Here is a 21,848-nt window from a genome sequence, read left to right as displayed (position 1 = left end):
AAAGACATTAAAAAGACAAGTTTATTTTGGTGCAAAAGATCTGTTGAAACCCACCCACAGTTTTTCATAATAAGCATTTCCACAAACTTCAGGAATAACCCTCACAGGCACAGATTAAAACTTCTTGTGCTTGGTGCAGGCTCTCGGTACAAGGGTTAAGACGCTGCTTGGGGACACCTGCATCCCACATCAGAGCTCGTGGGTTCACCTCCTTGTCCACTCCAGGTCCCAGCTTCCTGCAAATGCACAGCCTGGGAGGCAGCAGGTGGTGGCTCAAGTCCTTGGGTCTCAGCCACCCGTGTGGGAGACCCGGATTGAGTTCCGGTCCCTGGCTTCAGCCGGCCCCAGCTGTTGCTGGCACTTCAAGAGGGAACCCACAGGTGGGAGCTCTGTCCCTGCCTCTGCATTGCAAATAAATTTTAAAAACAAATGCAATTTTCCAATTATTTCTGCACCTCAATGAACTTACCTTGTAATTCCATTTTCCATGAACTTTCTGAAGTTCCCTCATAGTATACTGAACCACAAACTATAAGACACAATTTCATTGGCCCAGAACATTAAGGTATTATAATAAAGTCAAGGGGAAAAGTACCTTCTCCTGCTTCTGCAAACCTGATCAACCCTGGCCACCAGGCTCTCTGTGGTGAAGAAGCACGAGGAGAACCCCCCACCCCTACCCTTGGGCACCTGCCTTGACCTGCTCCACGACACCAAGAGGGGCCCAGCCCACTGGACCTCCTCCACCACGGGACTGGAGCCTGGTCCAAACCCTCACAAAGACAGGCAACATGCACTTCTTTCTCTGATTCTGTGACCCTCATGACCATTTAATTTGGGAGGTAAGTTTTTATTTATTTTTTAAAGTTTTATTTATTTATTTGAGAGGCAGAGTTAGACAGAGAGAGAGAGAGACAAGTCTTCCATCTACTGGTTCACTCCCCAAATGGCCACTACAGCCAGAGCTGGGCCAATCCAAAGCCAGGAGCCAGGAGCTTCTTCCAGGTCTCCCACGCAGGGTGCAGGGGCCCAAGGACTTGGGCCATCTGCTGCTGCTTTCCCAGGACATAGCAGAGAGCTGGATCAGAAGTGGAGCAGAGACTTAACCTAAGCCACAGCTCCTGCCTCATAAGTCTAATGCCAGAAGCTAGTGAAACACCACAGGGCTGGCACTGTGGCGTAGAAGGTTAAGCCTCCGCCTGCAGTGCCCGCATCCCATGTGGGTGCTAGTTCGAGTCCCGGCTGCTCCACTGCTGATCCAGCTCCCTGCTAATGCTCCTGGGAAAGCAGCATAAGATGGCCCAAGTGCTTGGGCCCCTGCACCCACATGGGAGACCCGGAAGAAGCTCCTGGCTCCTGGCTTTAGCTTGGCCCAGCCCTGGCCATTGCAGCCATTTGGAGCATGAACCAGCGGATGGAAGATCTCTCTCCCCGCCCCTTCTCTCTCTGTAACTCTTTCAAATAAATCAATCTTTAAAAAAAAAAAAAAAAAAAAAAAACCTACCACAAAAGAAAGGGTTGTGGACAAGGCACAGGGAGGAGGGGCTGGGCACTGAGGGGTGAGGGAGGGAGGAGAGAAAATGTAGAGTTTACGGGAAAGGTGGGCGAGGCGAGAGAGCCGCCCAGGACAGCTCTGCTTTTCTCACGTAAGGCACACTCTCACCCCCTCTCTTATAAAACACGAGGCGCGTGCGCACACACACGCACACACCCTCCCGCCCATCAGGCGCCCACGGGCGGAGTCACTCACCCACGGAACGATAGCTGCTCGTCTTCAGGTCGTGCATGCACACGGCGCTGGACGGCCCACACGGGGCAGCGGCCACGTTTCCACAGACGTTGATTTTATAAAGTATGTTATTTTTGGTATCAACGGCTTCCCATGTATAACTGGAAAGGAAGAAAAACAACTTGTCACTGTCATGGACTTGCCAATAATTAAACTTCTCTCTAGTTTCAGCGCCGAGCCATGTTTGCTCAGAACTACCACAAACTAGGAGACATTTTCGTTGGCGAGAAGGCGAATGTCAAGTATGTCCAGTTGACGCAAAGCCAGGGCAGGAACCGCTGCCACCCCGCTCTGCTGAGGTCCACTCCACGCCACCCCAGGACCTGACACGCGGCGTGGCAGCGGCCCGGCGCCTGCCCCGCACCACGGCGCTGAGGCCAGGGGGCTGCTCCCGCTCTTCCCGCGATGGCGCTGCGGAGCCCCACGGTTCACAGCCACGCTGACCAGAGCGATGTCGTCACCGAATCCACGGCTGGGCAGCATCCACTTGGGCTGCTCCGCCGAGACCCACTTCAAAGCCCTGGCCCCGCGGACGGGGCAGCAGCCGCCAAGGAGGCAACCGCACCCTTTCCCCAGCGCCCGCTCTTCCCCCAGAGAGCGTGCTGCTCACCCTACAGCATCAGGGGGTCGCTTCCTCTGTGAGGGGAGAAACGCAGACGGGGGAGGAGGGTGACCCAGAACCCCCCCCCCCGGACACAGCATCACCCTACACAAAGCAGGGGCTGTGGCCTGGAGAAGGCGTGGGGGCCCCCAGGCTGCACGTGATCCCCCACTGTGAGCTCAGTCCACTCCCAGAGCCTCCGAGATGGGGGACATCAGTGCCAGGTCTCAGAACGAAGCTCCAGGCAGCAGCCCCTCCCTGCGTGGACTCAGGTTCCCGTGATGGAGGAGCCAAGAGCCCTGTGGGGGTCACTGGCAGACAAGGCAGCACGTGTCCCCCAGAACCTAAGCTGCCAAGCAGCTGCAGGGCGGAAGCACACACAGCATTCCAGCAGGGTGACGAGTGTTCCCCCTGGAAGGTGACAGCTGGTACAAACCTGAAAAACAGGCTGGGGTACTAGCTGAGCGCCCGGCCCGGAGTGCCAGCAAGTGCAGCTCAACTCGGCTTCCTCATCACTCGCTTCTCAGAGCCACCCCCTAGAGCCAGGACGTTGCACACAAGAGAAAACCACCCAAGAATGGCCAGGCACAGCGGAAAACGCCGGTCAGGATTTGCTCCCTGCGCCCCGCATCACCTCACTCATCTGCTCCACACACGTTTCTAACACGCACTGCACGGGGCAAGAGCAAACCCCACCAGTGGCAGAGCGGAGGGCAGAAAGCAAGGAAGTAAATGAACACCCAGGGCATTCCACCTGCTGATCCACGCTCCGAGGAAGACGAGTAGCCCGGCCTGACAGGACACGACAAGGCTGCTGGACACTAGGACGCTTTGAGATGGCTGCCCTGAGGCCTGCTCACAAAGGGAACAACCTGGGGACAGGGAGTGGGGTGGGGGGGTTACAGCAGGAAGGACATTCCAGCAGAGGGACCAGCCAGGTAGAGAACTCGCATAGTTGTGGGACAGACAGGAGGGCACGGGGAGGCTGGGTGACGGGGGTGGGGGGTGGCGCCTGCAGAACTCAGGAACAAAGGAAGCCATGCTGAGAGGCCACGATCGCCCCAGGAACAGACGCTGGGGTTTTTATTTGCGGGGCATCCGTGGACTGTCGCGATCACTGCCCAATGACGGGGCAATGCTCCTCTCTTGTCGGGGTGGTGGCTAAGCCTGCCCAGGACAGCAGACAGCACGTCCAGAGCCTTTTCGGCGGCACCCGTAACCAAGCTCACAAACCTAGGTCTGTGACAGGGTAGAGAAATGTGTCACGTAGAGCGAGGCAGCTGGACGGAGGCCACCCGGGCTGCGCTTTCCAGAGGAGACGTGGAAACCAGGCGAGGGCTGGGGAGCAGAGGAGAAGCAGAGAACAGCGCACGAGGGGCAGCGCCCAGATTTCCTGGAAATCAGCGTCGCTGGAAAGCAAGCCTGGCGCTCCGCTGGATCACGGGCTCTCCTCCATTCGCATTTCCTCTGTTTCCCACAATCTCGGTGGCTCTGGGAACTGGGGCGGTGAGTCCCCTGAAGGGTCCTGCACACTGTTTACCGGGGTGTGTGTGTGTGTGTGTGTGTGTGAGTTTCAGGAAAACGTGCACTGCGCTTTGGTCCCCCTCCTGCCCGGAAGTTGCTGGTTGTGCAGGCACATCTGGAATGTCCGTGTGCGTGTGTGTACACGCACGTGCACTGTGTTTCCACGCAGTTCACACTTATTTTCTTACATGGCCTTGTTTCTTGCTAAAACTTAAACTTGTAGTATTACAGCTTGGTTTTCTTATTGATCTGATTTGTTGATCTCATTCTTTTCCTTCACTGTTTTTCTTCAGCCTTTACTGTGGAAGTCCACACAGCCTCGTCCAGAGCGCGGGCTGTCTAGGACCTGCACCGGCCTGGCTGTCGTGAGCCGTACTGGTGTGGAGTACCCGCTCCAGGTTTTGGCTGTGCCTCCTCACTTCGCGTAGGGAGGTTTCCAGCAGACAAATGTTCAGACAAAATATTACCACACCTCAGAGCTACACTGCATTCTACTCAGGGTGCAGTACTCCCAGGGCTTCTCAGCCCATCCCCTGGTTCTATAATACGATCATGGTGCTTTTAAGCTTGAACATCAATTTAATTTTACAAATGATTTGGGCCTAGGCCACTCTGGTGGCTTGACTGGCAATCTGGCAAGAAATTTAGAATCATCCAGTTTCAGACATATAACCTCTTTATTCTCTTATTGATTTGAGAGTCAAAGAGAGAGGGGGAGGATGGCAGGGAGAGAGAGACAAAGGGGGCGGGGCAAAGAGAAATCTTCCACCCCCTTGGTCACTCCCCAAATGTCTGCAGCAATCGGGGCTGTGCCAGAACAAAGCTGGGAGCCAAGAACTGAATGTGGGTCTCCTGTTTGGGTGACAGGGACCTGAGTACTTGAGCCACCACCTGCTGCCTCCCCGGGTTGCATTAGCAGGAAGCAGGAATTGGAAATGGAGCGAGGACTTGAACTGAACCCAGGCATTCTGATGTGGGATGTAGGCATTCTAAGTGCTGTCCCAACCACTAGGTCAAATGCCTACCCCTTTGACATGAATCTCTTAAAATGTGCTATGAAGTATTTATATAACTCTCGAGTTTATTATATAGTCTTTAAAAAATATTTACTACTAGCAGAAGCACAGTTTAATCTAACCAGAGTTATATTACACTACATACCAGAGTGTATAATACTGTTTGAAATATGCTTCATGAGTTTTCAGAGAGACTGAGCTCCTAATGGTACTGGACACTAGGCAGGTGTGTTTTAAAGCAGCGTGACGGCCGCTGGAGTCGTGTCTGCACTGCCGAAAGCCTGCGGGTGCCTTGGTAGCATCATTTAGGAGGTGCCGTGTCATTCTCTTCATTCTCCTGAGATGCGGCTAAGATCCCAGCACCTTTTCCTATGCACTGCCGCTTGGGACTGGGAGCAGCGAACAAAGCACCAGCCAGGAGCAAAGCTGCAACCGCGCCACGCGGCCCAGTCACTCACTCACTCACACACACACACACACACACACCCCTCCCAAATGCAGTCCGGTTTTCTAAGTCACTGACCCTGTGCCACGGGCCACCTCATCCAAGGGAAGCAACTGGACACAGGGCGGGGAACAGGAGGCACCACAGGGGCCCAGGGAAGCCGCCTGCCCCCAGAATCCTGCCCAGTGTCCCAGTCCTGCAAAGCCTGGGGAGCGTCCTCCGGGAAAGCAGCGCAGCCCCATTTAGAACTGCTCTTCTGGATACAAAACTCTGCAAGAAGCCGGCTTGTGAAAATTAGCAAAAGCACTCAGACCTTGGCTACTCTACCTCATTTTTCAGGACGTTTTAGTGGATGGCCCCTCTCCCACGCTCAGAAGATCCTCATCTGTTTCTCAAGCAAGCCTGGAAGCCGCCGACACCGACGCACGCCGCAGTGGCTGCTGGAGGTGACTGGCACACTGCCCTCTGTGGCACCTCACTGCTCAGTGACGCCATCTCCTGAGGTGTCTGCTCTCACCCCTGCACTGCCACTGCAGCTCACGGCCCGCTGCCCGGCAGATGTAAGCGCCTACATCCTGATGGCTTGGGCGAGCGTCTGAGGTACTGATTAAGATGCCCCACATCCCACATCAGAGCGCCTGGGTTCAGTCCTGGCTCCACTGCCAATCCCACCTTCCTGCCAATGCACACTCTGGAGGCAGGTGGCGGCTCAAGTACTTGGGTCCCTGCCACCCACGTGGGAGATGTGGATTGAGTTCCAGGCTCCTGGTCTGGCCTCAGCCATTGCAGGCATTCGGGGAGTAAACCAGGGATACACCCACGACTCTGAGCCGCATGTGGTAAACCAGAGATACACCCACAACTCTAAGCCACGTGTGCCCGCAGCTCCGGGTGCCGGTTTCCAACTCTCCCAAGCTCCTCAGCCTCCGCTCAATGTCCCAAGACTGAGAGGGATCACACCTCGCCCAGCGTCACACAAAGAGGACGCAACGGGGCTTGGAATAAACTCCGGTCAGTCTACACCCTAGCGGTAGGCGCTTTCCCACCGAGGCAAACTGCTTCATTTGTTTTCAGGATTTTAAAAAACTTACATCAACTTTTCAGAAAATATTTAGTATGTCAGTGACAACATTCAAACCAGCAAAGCATTTCACACAACTTTACAGAGTTCAAATCTTGCCACAATTAAGTGCTGTTAAAACGACAGATTCTGCATGGCGTAAAGATTTCCAAATTCCAATTATATTACCAGCCAACTGTCTATAGTACAATTTGGTTCCATAAAATACCAATTATATAGAAAGATGGAAACTACCACGCTGCAGCTCTTTGTGCTCGCAGCTCTTTGCACAAATTCCCTTCCCATTGTCAACGCCATGGTTCACGTAGACGATGCCTGGGTGGCAAAGGCAGACTTCTCGGAGCCCCTGGCCCCCTCTGATGGCGGCCTCCTGGGAGAAGCCATGAACTTCGAAGACTTGGAGCCCCCACCCTGTCATGCTCATGGCCAGATCACACGCTCCTCCTAGTCCAAGTTCTCCCCCAAGTTCAGACTTCTGCTACTCCATAGTCCCAGCCCAGCTCTGCTTACTCTTTGCAGTCTGAAGTGCCAAACACCAGAGGTAGAGAAAACAGCCATTATCATGCCCGTTCCCTCCCCACTGGCCGGGGACCGCACACGGAAGGGACACGTCTGTAACACTCTCCTCGTTACCGACTCACACCCCCCCACCCTGCTCCTCGGCAAGCGCCATCAATAACTCAAGCCGGCAGGAAATGGGGGAGGGTCAGAAGTCCCACACATGGCAATCGCCTCCACCAACCTCTGATTTTAAAGTGAATTCTGTGGCTGAAAAACGTCCTAGACGCAGGCAGCCACTGTGCGAGTCCACCACGTGTTCTGAACCTCTCCCACCTTCTTCAGGGAAGCTTCTCCCTGCTACAGCCACCCCGAGCACCCCACCCGTCCGTGCTTGCACTCAGCGCGGGGGGCCTCGTGTGGCTCACGTTTCTTAACCTCCTGGACGCACTGGACCAGAGAGATGGGCGCACACAGGCAATGCACGTCAACCTGCCCAGAGACGGGAAGGTGCTTCCGCGTTCCCACCCTGCTCCGGCAAAGGGCTCAGTGACAGCCCACGCTGGCCATGTCTGGACTGAGCAGGCAGCACATGGACTGCCCTCGCGCCTGCCAGGAGCTGGGACGTGAAGGAAGGGCAGCTACAGGGCCGGCGGCACCAAGCGAGCCTCAACTGTCTGTGAATAAGGAAGAAAGGAAAACAGAAAGTCACAGGGGCGGCCGCCAGGGGTCCTGGGACACATCAGAGTGACGCCTCTCCAGGTTTTCATGTGTATCATCCCAAACGCCTGCAGGAACAACATGCCCTGAAGGTGTAACGGGAAAGTTCTGTTTTACAACTAACGTCTCAAATAACGGATATAAAGTTCTCCCTCCCACACTTAGAATACGGCCATCTCTTGAAAGAAAGGAGCCTTAGAAAATCCGGTTCCTTCTCTGGAATACAAAAACACTCCATGGCCAGCGCCGTGGCTCACTAGGCTAATCCTCCGCCTGCAGTGCCGGCACCCCGGGTTCTAGTCCCGGTTGGGGTGCCGGATTCTGTCCCGGTTGCTCCTCTTCCAGTCCAGCTCTCTGCTGTGGCCCAGGACTGCAGTGGAGGATGGCCCAAGTGCTTGGGCCCTGCACCCACATGGGAGACCAGGAGAAGCACCTGGCTCCTGGCTTTGGATCGGCGCAGCGCGCCGGCTGTAGCAGCCACTTGGGGGGTGAACCAATGGAAAAAGAAAGACCTTTCTCTCTGTCTCTCTCTCTCTCACTGTCTAACTCTGCCTGTCAAAAAAAAAAAAAAAAATCTCCATTAACTAGGACTCTGCCCCTTCCTCACACCACCACACATCCACACTATGGAAATACACCTCGCTTCTCTCTCTCCCTGTGAGTCTTGGGGTTACGGTCACGTATCTATTACACATTTTATTACCGGCCTACAATTACTGGCACAGAAGAAGGACAGAGGTATAACAGCCTCTGTAATAAAATGAATAAGCATGTGTGACTCTATCATTTGGTTTCCTTAAGGGGAAAAAAAAAAAAAAAAAAAAAAGCCCAGCTGGTGATGTACCAGCGAGAACTGTACAGCCAGAGCCCGTCCATGCCACTCGAGCAGGGAATGCTTTGCTGAATGGAGAGTGAGCCACGAATCCTGCCCTGTGGACACAGAGGGAGCGCAGGGCCTTCCCAAGGCGCTCATCCACACGGTCTCCTCCTTCGGCACGCACCCAAGTCCTCTGAGAGAACACTCAAGAAATCATGTGGCTTACAGCCGCCCTTTATCACTGTCAAGACAGTTCCTCAGCCCACTAACCTCCAAAAATCTGGGCCAGCCTCCCAAACTAAGGAGGGCAGGCCAAAAAAAAAAAAAAAAAAAAGGCGGGACAGAGGTAGGGGGAGAAGGGGAGGGTGGAAAGCGGCAGGGTCCCGTCACCGACACTGGCACTGGCGCGAGAGCATAAAGCAACCACTGTCGCCAACAGCCGCCTGCTGCCACCACTGTGGGGACAGCATCTGATCTGGCATGGTGACTCTGTCCCCTGACCTGGGGCTGGGAGCACATGAGCTTGACACAGCGTGACCAAAGCCCATACAGGAAGTACTTCACTTCCCATTCTAACAAACCCACAAAGCTGTGGACCAAGATATGGGGCCTGCAAAAAAAAAAAAAAAAAATAGTGCCAGCTTCAGTCTTTGGTGCTGCCTGTCGTGCAGGGCCCGGAAACAAAAAGGCAGCCGGCAGCCCAGCGTCACACACGACAGCTAAGTCCGCGGCCGAAGCCGACGGCAGCCACGTGGGCAACAGGGCCTGCACCACGAGCGGGTGGAGCACAGGTCAGGGGGAGAGCAGTAAGAGACCCTCTCCTGACAGGGCCCTCGGTCACAGTGGGAAGAGCTGCAGGGACCTGGGCCTGAACCTGCACTGCCGCCAGCTTCCTCTCCCAGCACAGCCAGCTGAGCCGCAAGGTCCCAGCAGGAAGCAGGGGCCCAGGGGCTCCGAGGGAGGCAGACGGAGGCTCTGCCTGCTCCACAGACGGGCAACCTGCTCACGCAAAGGCATCTGGAGAGGGAGGCGGGGCAGGCTGGGGGCTGACGGTGCTGGGCAGAAGCCCCCCTCACCCCTCACCCCACGCACAAAACCACACACCCTCCACACAGGACACAAACACACACATCACGCATGCTCCACACATCCACATATTTCACACACACCACGCAGACTACATGCCCAGTCTGCACACAACCTCAGACACTCAGCGCAGCGGTGCGTGCGCACACACACACACACACAACCACACATGCACAACCAGCTGCCTCCCACAACTTGTCAGAAACGGCCAGTGACCCTGGGCTCAGCCACTGGCTGCTGCCGCCAGAACAAAGACCTGAGGGATGGAGACTTCCGGCACAGGAGCAGGAGGGCAAGACTCTTCCCGAAGAGGTGTCACCACAGTGCATGGCATGGGATTCTCACGGAGTCACCAAGTGCCCTCCACACAACACTGCACGCCCTCTGCCACCCAGGATGGGGGTCAGCATCTCCCCTAAACCCTCTCCACGGTGAAGCTTCAGAATCCCTTGTGCATATGAAGAACCTGTGCAAAAGGCCAAAGCCTCCTGCATCACACAGCCATCTGTGTGCCACAGGCTTCAGCACCAACCCACGGCAGACCCCGCTGCCCAGGCTGCAGAAAACCCTGCCAGACCCAACGCCTTTCCTTGAGTCCCTGCTCCAGGGAGTGCTGGCCCCTCTCTGCAGTCAGCTCGGCCGGGAGCCTCACAAGGGCCAATTCAGCGGCCACAGGAGCAAAGCCTCTGCTCTGGAGAGGCTGGGGTCAACGGTGGGCTAGCACACAGGGCTGAGCAGAGCGGAGCTCCGGCCGGGGGAGGGAGCACACACACAGCACTCTCCTTCGAGCCGGAGCCCTTCGTTCTCACCCCTCCAAAAACATCCCGAGCCACCAACTGTGCGGCTCTCACACTGTGTGTGTGCTCTTTTTTTTTTTTTTTTTAATTTATTTATTTATTTGAAAGTCAGAGTTAGAGAGAGAGAGAAAAAAGAGAGAGAGAGAAACTTCCATCTATCCACTGGTTCACTCCCCATATGGCTGCAAGTTAGGCCAAGGTCAGGAGCCAGGAGCTTCATCCAAGTCTCCCTTGTGGGTGCAGGGGCCCCAAGCACTTGGGCCATCCTCTGCTTTCCCAGGTCATTAGCAGGGAGCTGGATCAGAAGTGGAGCAGCCAGGACTTGATCCAGCACCCAAATAAAGCCTTTAAAAAGAACCACACATAGCCACACCAGTGTTTGGGAGAGGCCTGTCCTGCTCCAGGGCACGTGCTACAGCCCTCATTACCCACTTCAGTTAAAAGCATCACCAAGGCGCCAGCATTGTGGCACAGCAAGCATCCCATATGGGTGGCAGTTCGTGTCCCCGTGTCCCAGCTGTTCCACTTCTGACCCAGCTCCCCGCTAACGGCCTGGGAAAGCAATGGAAGATGGCAGAAGTGTATGGACCTGCCACCCACATGGAAGACCTAGATGAAGCTCCTGGCTCCTGGCTTCCGCCTGGCTCAGCCCTGGCCGTTGCAGTCATCTGGGGAGTGAACCAGCAGATGGAAGATCTGTCTTACTCTGTGTCTCCCTCTCTCTAACTCTTTCAAATTAATAAATAAATCCTAAGAAAAATAAATAATAAGCATCACCAACTCGAAGGACCTGTGAATAGAAAAAACATCTGTGAATTCATCGAAGCAACTTTCACATGGCCAAGCCCTCCCAGGGCTCCCTGAGAGCAAAGGCTTTAGCCGTGACAGGCGCCTCAGGGCCCCGGGCACCAGCAAGCGCTCCGCCCCTGCTGCCCGGTCCTCCCTCTCCCAAGGAGTCAGTCGGGGCCCCGCCCTTCTCCAGCCTGGCATGTCTGACACAGAGGACCCCCGGTGGGGAAGGCGCTCCTGCACTCAGGTGCAGGCCCACTCTGCGGTTCCTCCTGGCTCTGCTTCTGCATCAAGCCGCAGAGCGCCCCTCGGCCCACCTGCCCAGCTCCCCTGTGCCACAGGATCAGGAAAGCCCAGTGACTCAGGGGCGCCGCCTCCTCTAGCGGCCAGCGCTCACAGGACGAGGGAGACGCCGGCCCCCTTGGGGTGGAAAGTTCGCTCCCACAGCAGCCGACCGCTGGCGGGCACGGTGAGGATGACTCACTGGAAGCTCGCCCTTGTCATTTCTAGGAAACCCACCTCGTTAGCACCCCTGTTCCGCAGGCCGGGTCTCCCGCTGCAGGCGGGGGTGGGGCACACAAGGAGGAAACAGCTGTGCTAAATCGGGTAACTGACTTGGGAGCAGCCCTCATCAAGAGGTGGCAGCAAAGAACTTGACCCACAATCAGAGTGCTCTGGTCCGTGTGCTCCGGGAGGGGCTGTGTGCAGGGGTGTGCGATGACAGCAGGCGGGTGAGGGCCAGCACAGACTCTGCCTCGGAAGACCCCCCCTCCGCCTTCCTCCAAAGCCTCGCTCACTCTGCACACATCCCTTAATCCACCCTGGGCCCTCTGAGCCCTAAAACAACAGAGAATGACGCTTGCCCTCCCCGCTCAGGCGGCAAGGACTCCCCCCGGATCTAAAAGCACACAAACAGGCACCCGGGAACCCCCAGCCCCGGAGGCCGACAGGGGCAGGATCTACGCTGGCAGGCACTCAAGGGCTCGGGCTTCCCTGCACCGTGGAGGGTTCACAGTCCTGCCCAGGCCCCGCTGGCGAAGCGTCATCGCGAGCACCTCGAAACGCCAGCCAGCAGAGCTCTCCAGGCTGTACTGCAAGGGGAGTTTAGCAAGGGCTGTCACGTCCTTCTCACTGGCCTGCATTCCCGTCATGCCCCAGGCCTCCAGGAGCAGCCCTGGGGTCCAGCACCCACACCTCCACCTCCAGGGGAGCCCCCCGCTGCCTACACCCTCAACAGGAGCCTGCTGGGACTTCCTGACTCCCCAAGAGATAAACAAGGGGGCTCTCTCTTTCCCACAGACAGTGGAGCTGCCACCCTCTTGCTCTCCTCCCACCAGAGGAAGAGGGGTGCAGGAAAGGACCAAGGCCCAGTACACACTGGGTGCCTGGCACCCGCCCACACCCCACACCTCCTGTCCACAAGCTCCTTGCCATTGGCTAGAACTCAGAATCAAAGTTCTGCACACAAAGCAGCCTGGAGAATCGCACAACTGGTGGCCTGGAAACCTTTTCCAACAGCAGAAACTTCCTGGGGAGGAACCTCATGGGCAGGCCAAGGTACAACCCCAGTGAAGCTGTGGTGTGGCCACGGGGGCACGGGCTGCAAACGTGAACCCCTGCTCTCACCCAGCAGCGCGGTCTCACCCGCAGGTAAGGCGGCAAGGAGCCCGCACATCTGCGGACGCTGAGCGTGGGCCAGGCAAATGCTCTCTCATTCCCACGCCCAGCCCAACCCCAGCCAGCATCCCAACTGACACAGAAGGGAAGACAGGCCGGGGGTGGGGCGGGGGGCCTCTGCCCCAGGCCTGTGAGGGGAACAGTGCGGACTCCAAAACTGACTCCCACCTCTCCCCTGGAGGAAAGTGAGATCCAGAAAAGAGGAGTGAGCGCAGAGCTGTGGCAAGCAGGATGCTCCACGCTGCCAACAGCAGGGGTCCGGCAGCTGCCTCTCCTCGCTGGGGAGGATGGAAGAGGCCCTGAGAGGCACACCCTGCCCATCCCCCTCTCCCCAGGAACAATTGATAGCCAAGTTCCAACAACTGCTTCCCGAACAGCTGCACAGGGAGGCAACCCCAGGAAGATAAGGAGATAACCCAGAAAACTGGGCCCAAGGAAAAGGAACCGAGAGTAATCAGGGCAGGGGTTTAAGACACACACGATGAATTCAACAAGTTCATGGGAACCAGAATTAAAACATGAGCTTGTGTTGGCGCCAAAAAAAAAAAAATATTTTGCAATCCATGCATACAAAAGGTTTTCAGACAGTCCATGGAAATGGCGGGTGCAAAAAATCCATGCATAGACTTCAAAAACTGAACTGCACAGATTAACTCGGACTAGAAAATCCACGCATGAACTTTAAAAAATTTTTACACCAAATGAACTTATCTGTTACCTCCTTTTTTTTTTTTGTTAGTTGCATGCCCTGTTCAATGATTTAGATAGCATCTACACATTTTTTTTTTGTTCCCTCCATTTTTCCAGGAGTTTAAGTGCCCCCGCACCTCAGGAGGGCTGCGACTGCCTGCCGTGGCAGCCAAGCAGCAGGAACCGGCGGCTGTGACTGCGAAGACCTGAAGACCGCGGCCACACAGCGGGAGGCAGGGGCAGAGGGCCACCTCCCACACCCTGCCCAACAACGTGGGAGCCGGGTGAACACATAAGAGCGACAGACAAACGGAGCAGGAGAAAGAAATCGGGATAAAGAAAAGCCAGACAGCACAGTCCGTAACTCTGACCCAGAACACGTCCCCCCAGACACGTCAAACACTCCCACCTTGAGTCGGTGCTGGGCCGAGGGAGAAATCTCGGGAAATTCCACCACCCCCACTCCCCACGATGCAGAAATAAAGTCAATAAACAACCCCAAAGCCCACTTACCTGGAAAAGAAGGGTGTACAACGTTAGAGGGTCCAGAAAGTTCAAGAGAACTTTTGCGTCCAAAAAGGAAATGTATAGAATTGAGCAATTGAAAAAACCACACATCCGAACCTATAAGAAAGCTACGGGCTCAGGGAGTAACAGTTTTAAACTCATTTCTTACATGACAGGACGTGATTTAAATTTTCTTAACATACAAGATGTGTCTTAAATTCATGCTGTTCATACACAATGTGATTTAAATTCATTTCTTACATATATGACATGATTTAAAGTGAAATCCCTAAGATTTCAATTCAAACTGAAAACAAGAAAACGTAGGAACAGAAGAAATTAATGAAATTAACAGGAGAAATTAATGAAATCAAAAATTAATGGTGATGGGGTGGTGAATAAAATGCTCGTTCTTTTGAAAAAACGTAAAAAGGTAATCAAATCTGCAGTTAATATAATTAAGGAAAAAAGGTGCAAACTGTTGAAATCTTTACTTAATATATACTAAACTGATCTTCTGTATATAGAGATAATTGAAAATGAATAGTGATGTGAATGGAAGGGGAGAGGGAGCGGGAGATGGGAGGGTTGTGGATGGGAGGGAGGTTATGGGGGGGGGAAGCCATTGTAATCCATAAGCTGTACTTTGGAAATTTATATTTATTAAATAAAAGTTGAAAAAAAAAAAGTAAGACAGGAATTTTTTTAAACTTACCTACAAAGACCATTTTTGAGAATAAAAAGTGTATAGCATGCTACCTAGTACCATACAAATATGTGATTAAAATGACAATTTTCTAGGAAAAAGAGAGATTACCCAAATTGGCTCAATAAAAATTAGGAAATCTGACTAACAAATAAAGGACCTAAAACTGAGACCATAACCAGAACTCTTCCCCACCACACTCCAAGGCACCCAGACTAGACAGTTCTGGTGAGCTGTACTGAGACTAAAGGAACAGAAAATACTCATCTTACACAAAACTGGTTCTACGGCAAACACACACGGAAGGCAAGCTAGCCCTTTCCACAAAGCAAACATATTCCTAAGAACAAAACCAGTCAAGCCCAGCCAAATCTCACCCAGGGGGCCAGCGCTGTGGCGTGGCATAGTGGGTTTAAGGCCCTGGCATCCCATATGGTATGGGCCCCTGCACCCATGTGGGAAACCTGGAAGAAGCTCTGGGGTCCTGGCTTTGGATCAGCTCAGCTCCAGCCATTGCAGCCATTGGGGAGTGAACCAGCAGGTGAAAGATCTCTCTCTCTCTCTCTCTCTGCCTTTCAAACAAATAAGTAAATCTTTAAAAATTAATAAATAAAACACCTTGGCTGTATGTTCATGGAAAAAAAAATGCGCCCCTGCACCCGTGTGGGAGACCCAGAAGAAGCTCCCGGCTCCAGATCGGCACAACTCCAGCCATTGCAACCATCTAAGAAGTGAACCAGCAGATGAGGCCTTTCTCTCTCTCCCTCTCACTGTCTGTAACTCTACCTCTCAATTAAATGAAAATCTTTTAAATCTAGTTAAAATAAATAAATTTTCATCCTTTCCTCATAGCCCATGTAAAAATTAAATTAAAAAGTAGATCATGGAGCTAAACATAAAAGTTGAAGCTATAAAACTTCTAGAAGCAAACACAGGAGATCCCTGTGACCTTGGAGTACACCCGGGGTTCTCCATGGGGCACCCTGGGGGGCCAGGGTGAGAGGCGGGCAGTGGAGAGAACTCTTAGCATCTAATGTCCCAGCCCAAATGTCCATAGTGCTGAGCCAACAAATTCCGGGGTAGCCGAAAATCTTAGACTACCAAAAAACACAGAACATTAGGGGGAAAAAAAAAATGGAGGAGTGGGCTTTTAGCACAGCAATTAAGTCGCCTCTTGAGATGCCCGAATCCTGGTTCAAATCCAGGCTACTTCACCTCTGACCCAGCTCCCTGCGGATACACACCTGGGAGGCTCCACTGCTTGGGTCCCTGCCACCCACATGGGAGACCTGGATTGAGTTCCAGGCTCCTGGCTTTGGTCTGGCCCAGTCCTGACTGCTGTGGGCATTTGGAGATTAAAGCAGAGAACTGGAGATTTTCTCTCTCTCTTCCTCTATCTCTCTCTCTATCTACACATACACACACACACACAGATATGCCTGTGTGTCTTTCAAACAAAATGAAAAGAAATTAAAAATTTTAAAGTAATTTGATAAGTTGGAGTCCATCACATTTTATAAAATATCTGTTCTTCAAATTCAGGAAAGGAAAAGGCAAGGCAAAGACTGAACAATAATTCACATTAATCTAAGAAACAACCTGAACCCAGGATACATAAGAAATTCTTAAACCTCAAGAGAAAACATCCAAAATAAGTTTTAAAGGATTAGGCAATTACTCTTTTTTGTTTAGTTTTTATTTGAAAGGCAAAGTTACAGAGAGAGAGTGACAAACAGAGAGAGTGTGTCCATCTGCTGGTTCACTCCCCAAATGGCTGTAATGGCCAGAGCTAGGCCAGACCAAAGCCAAGAGCCAGGAGATTCTTCTGGGTCTCCATGGGGGTGCAGGAGGCCAAACCCTTGGGCCATCCTCCACTACTTTCCCAAGTGCATTGGCAAAGGAGCTGGATCAGAAGTGGAGCAGCCAGGACTCAAAGGGGCATCCAAATGGGATGCTGTCATCTTAGGCACAGGCTTAACTCAATGCCAGCTGGGGCGGCAGTGGGGTGGGAGGGCTGGTGGGGGATTCAGTGTTACAAGTGACAAGATCAAGTACTGACAAGGCTAGGGAACACCTGGGGCTCTCATGCACTGCTGTGGGAATACAGCATGGCCCAACCCCTTCAGCGGTTCCCGTGAACCCATAAAAATGGCACCGGGGCCACTACCAAGATGCCCGCCCCCAGCAGGGACACACTCAGAAGAGGAGGAGGAAGAGCCACGCCTTGCCAGGAGACCCAGCTCTAGAACTTGCTGAATTCTGCCTGCCCTTTTACTAATAATCCCTCCATGAAATGTTGGCAAAAAACATGAAGCCAAGGACTGGCACTGTGGTGTAGCAGATTAAACGACCACCTACGACACCAGCATCCCATGAGCGCCAGTTCAAGTCCTGGCTGCTCTACTTCTGATCCAGCTCTCTGCTGTGGCCTGGGGAAGCAGTAGAAGATGGCCCAAGTGCTTGGGTCCTTGCACCCATGTGGGAGACCCGGAAGAAGCTCCAGGCTCCTGGCTTCGGCCGGGCCTAGCTCTGGTCTTTGCGGACATTTAGGGAGTGAACCAGCAGATAAAGACCTCTCCCCACCCCCTTATAAATAAATAAAAAAATAAATCTTTAAAAAAAAAAGAAAGAAAAGCACGCACTCACAAAGGGGTATGATCCAGGTTGAACACACAACCCAAATTTGGCATATAAGCATTGTCCCTTTAGAAAAAATACAGAGGGGAAAAAAAAGTCTCCTTTGAGAGAGCAACTAAAGTATCTTCACGTCCCAGCTGGCTCCGTGATGCTCTTGTCCAACACAATAAAACTCTTCAGCATGGATACCCAAACAAGCTGGAGAAAGCTTGTTCGCATAAATTTTAAAGCACGTAACTGCCTAAATCAGGCCAGACCAACGTATTATTTTATAATTAGTACAAACTGTTAAGACTTCACCCACTAAGGATGTTGTTAACACCAAAATAATGGATGGAAACTTGCATATTACATATGTAATACAGCGTTTCATGAAGTCTAAAACAGAGTAAAGACACAAGCAACTGACTATCTGAGCGCACGTTGGTCAGCTCTGGAGTGCTGCACGGCCTGGCTGGCCTCTGCCCCTCTCTTCCTGGCTCACTCTCATCTGGCCCTCGCTGGGCCTGCCCCAGGACCTCTGCCGGGGCCAGTCTCACAGCCGGCCATGCTGGCCCCTCTGTGCCAGCTCGCCACGGCCCCAGGTACACTGGAGTAGAAGCTCCTCGCTTCCTGCAGTAAGAAGAAAGGGAGCTCAGACGGCCGAGGCACGTGTCCTTGTTCCATCACCTCCTCCACGCAGGGCTCACCTGGCCCGGCAACCCTGCCTGACACTCGGAACTGACGGCTGAGGCTCTGCAGAGAACAAGCGCTTACTCAAGTGCTGCTTCAAGCCGGAAACACTCCAGGGAACTTGCTTCCGCCGCGCTCACGAGGATGCTCAGGGCTGGGGCAGGGGCAGGGGCAGGGGCAGGGGCAGGGGCAGGGGCAGGGGCTGGGGCAGGGGCTGCCTGAGGCTTTCACCTCTCCCACCAGCCAGCGGCACCAGGAGCTCCGCCCCGACCCCAGGCAAAGTTCGCCCAGAAGCTTGCCCCCACTTCTGGTGTCCAGCAGGCACCCAGAGGCAGGCCTGAGCTTCCCAGATGTGCTCCTGGGGTCGGAAGCGGGAAAATGCCCCCTCCAGGTTCTAAGGAGCTGGGTTGGGTAGAGAGCTGTGGCCCCAGCACGCACAGCACGGGCGTTAAACCTGCATGGCGGCGGCCGCCCAGCGGTCGAGCGCGGCGTTTTGGGGTAAAGCGTGTTTTGCAAATGACTGAAACATGATGCTACTTTACATAGGGGGCTGCCTGCCCAAGACCAAGGTGCAAAAACAAAGAATACTTCTTGCAGGGCTCATTTTACATCCTCGCTGGGGCAGACCTGAGGAGCTATTTACATGTCAGTAAAGGAACGCCCAGGGGCAGAATGAAAAGGTAGCCTGGGGCGGCCTGCTGTGGCACAGAGGGCGCAGAGAGCTAAGCCGCCGCCTGCCGCCTGCCGGCCCCATGCTGGTTCCAGTCCAGGCTGCTCTGCTTCCAATCCAGTTCTCTGCTGAGGCTCCTGGGAAAGCAGCGAAGGGTGGCCCAGGTACTTGGGACCCTGCCACAGAAGCAGGAGACCAGGACAGAGTTCCAGGCTCTTGGCCGTTACATCGGCTGGGGAAGTGAACCGAAGACGCAAGAGCTTTCTCTTTGTCTCCCCCTCTCTATCACTCTGGCCTTCAAATAAGCAAAAGAAATATATTTTTTAAATGATTTTAAAAAGCTAGACACATCATGCTCTGGGGATGCTTCGTATAACTTCTCAGATTGGCTTGAAGGGGGAAAAAAAGAGAGAAGTCAGCACGCATTCCTGTAACTCAAAAACGCGCTTTAGTTAAGAACGTTTAGCCAGTTTCATCAAACAAAGGTACGCAGATAACTGATCATCCCCCCAAGAGAAAGTCTGGAAAAAAAATTTCAGAGGTAGGGACTTGAAACAGGACAGAGGGAAGAACTTCACTTTGCATTTAACGGAGAGAACTTGGAGGGAAAGCAGCAGGAGGGCGCCAGGGCTGTCCCGCCCTGAGGAAGTCCCAGGGCCATCAGGGCACCCCGACCCTGGGGCGTCCTGGGACCTCGGCCGGCTCGCTCTGCCACCCTAACGACGCAGAGCGAGCGCAGTCCCCGAGCCATGCCCACATGTGACAGGGGCCACAGTATGGAAAGATCCAAAGTCCACTCCTGCTGGACCACGAGGCCCTGCTCCACGTGGCGTTGGGGGGGGGGGGGGCGAACACGGGGCGAAGACTCCAGGGTGACTAAATTGTAACCAAAAGTGGGCCCCCCCCCCAATCAGCCCCGCAAGACCAGTCTGCCCCCAGGCCAACTTTAACCGCAACCATCAAGCAGTGAGTTCCGGCTCATTAACGATCCTCAGCGTGTCGCCCCCGCGAGCCTCGCCGAGTTCATCCCTAATGGTCGCGTCGGGTCGCAGCAGCCCTGACATTCAGTTTCAATGGCAGCGCTCGCCCCGGCACCACGAAGTCACCGCGGCAGCTCCAGCGGGGCGCACCGCACGGCAAACCCGCCTGCTGCAAACTCCCCCGGTGCCCTCCCGCCCCAAGCGGGGCCGCCCTCCCTCTCCTGGGAAACACGACCCCCGGGGAGCCAGCCGACCCGCCTCGGAGGGGCGCGTTAGAGCCCACCGACTCCACGTTCGGCCCGAAAGTGCGCTGCGCTGCGCCCGGTCCTCGGAGTACCCAGCCCACGCTGGGGGAGAAGGCGTGTCGCTGCCCAGAACTTTCCACCCCGCTTCCTTCGCCCCAGAGTGTGCACGGTGAACAAAGCCGCGCTGCCCATCGCCCTCGGCAGCGCCAGCAAGTCCCCGGGGCAACGGCCGTCGAGGGGACCCGCGGTGCCACGGACCCCCGGGCGCGGGGACTCCGCTGGACGCGCCCACCCGCAGACAATGACATCATGGGAGCATCGAGACAGGAAGTCAGGCTGCGAGAGGCGAGCAGTCGCCTCGGGAGCCCCCCGGGACCCCAAGGGGAAAGGACCCCGACTGTGGCATCGCGCCCTCGCGGAGAAAATGGAGACCCGCAGGGAGGCTCCCACTCAGCACAGGAAGCCGAGGCGTGGGCTGCGCTCGCGCCCGGGTGTCCCCCCGCCCGAGGGTCCCGCCGGCGCCCCGCAGGGGAACAAAGCACGGCCGCCGCGCCGGCCCCCCGCAACTCTCGGCGGGCGCCCGGGGTCGCACAAAGCCGCCGGCGAGGTGACAGCCACAAGTGGCCGGGCGCCGGCTCCGCGACCCTCGCCCGCGCGCGCAACTTTGCCTCAGGGCCGGCGCGGGGCGCACCCCCACGGGGCACGAGCGGCGACCCGGGGCCCCTGCCCCCCCACCGCGGCCGCGCGCCCCGGGCGCAGCGAGGGCAGCCGGCGCCCCGCGGGCCACCCACCTGCACAGCTCAGGGAACTCCGCGGCCTGGGCCCGCGCGGCCGGCGGCGCCGCGACCAGCAGCAGCAGCAGCAGCAGCAGCTCCCGCGACCCGAGCAGGGAGCGCAGCGGGCGGGCGGCGGGCACGGGCCCCAGGTGGGCGCTCCTGCCCGCGGCGGCCCTCATCGCACCGGGCCCGGGCGGCGCGAAGGGCGCGGGGCGGGCGGCAAGCGGCTGCCCGGGGCCACGCGTGGGACGGGGTCGCGCCGCCAGGGCGGAGGCGGAGGTGGAGGAGGAGGTGCGGCCGGAGCGGAGCCGGGGCAGGAATGAGAGCCGGAGCCCGAGGGGAGTGCGGCTCGGTTGAGCTCGGCAAGCGGCGGCGGCCCGGAACCGCATCACGTGACCGCCGTCGGCGCCGCCCCCTCTCCGCCCCCAGCTCACGTGACACCCTTGTTCAGGTGATCCGGGCCCGCCCAGGCTCCGCCCAGGCCCGGTCACGTGAGCGCCGCCCGCGCCGGACGGGAAGCGGCGCCGCCGGGTGGGGCGGCCGGGCCAGGTGCGGCGTCGGGCGGCGCCCCCCGGCGGCGCGGGGCCGGGCTGCGTCGTGGCCTCGGCCCTTCCCAGCCTGCGGCGAGGTGTCCAGGCTCGAGCGCCCAGCCGGGAAAGGGCCAGGCGTCTCGGGCAGAGGAAGCCGGCGGCCGCCTGCCCCCGGCAGAGCCCCTGGGCCCGCGGCGGCCCGGGAGGCGCCGAGTTGGGCGAAGCTGAGGAGACGTTTCCTTCGGGCCGGGCACGGGGCAGCGGGGTTTCCGCCCCGGAAACCGAGCGAAGCCGCGAGCGGGCCGCCCTGAGGGGTGCCGAGGCGCCGGCTGCCCCCGAGGGGCTGGGGGTCGCCGGCCGGAGCGCGGGGGGTGCGTGCGGAGCACCCGCTGGCCTGCACCAAGTTCTGCATCGAACGAGCGTTCAGTTCTGTCTTCCCGTGAACTTCTTGAAGCAGCCGCGTGGCTCTGTTAGAGGATTGTGTCCCACTAGCGTTTTCGCTCGGTGTCTCCTCACGCCCATTCTACAGATAAGGAGACAGGCGGAGGACCCGGCTGAGGGTGCCAGCCCGTCCCAGGGCCCAAGGGTCACACAG

The 21,848-nt window shown here is 56.0% G+C and overlaps 1 protein-coding gene across 1 annotated transcript in view; it reads right to left on the bottom strand.

The window, feature by feature from the left end:
• IGF2R (insulin like growth factor 2 receptor) overlaps nt 1-20,902 on the bottom strand; it is a 107,676-nt gene extending 86,774 nt beyond the window's left edge. Inside the window, exons 1-2 of the mRNA XM_062187005.1 lie at nt 20,739-20,902; nt 1,751-1,890 (exon numbers count right to left, since the gene is read on the bottom strand). Of these exons, the coding sequence (XP_062042989.1) occupies nt 1,751-1,890; nt 20,739-20,902 (304 nt within the window). The remainder of the gene's footprint in view (nt 1-1,750; nt 1,891-20,738) is intronic.
• Nucleotides 20,903-21,848: the final 946 nt, after the last annotated feature.

This window comes from Lepus europaeus, chromosome 3 (assembly GCF_033115175.1).
Source record: "Lepus europaeus isolate LE1 chromosome 3, mLepTim1.pri, whole genome shotgun sequence".
NCBI classification, from domain to species: domain Eukaryota; kingdom Metazoa; phylum Chordata; class Mammalia; order Lagomorpha; family Leporidae; genus Lepus; species Lepus europaeus.
This window is presented reverse-complemented; position numbering and strand designations above follow the sequence as displayed.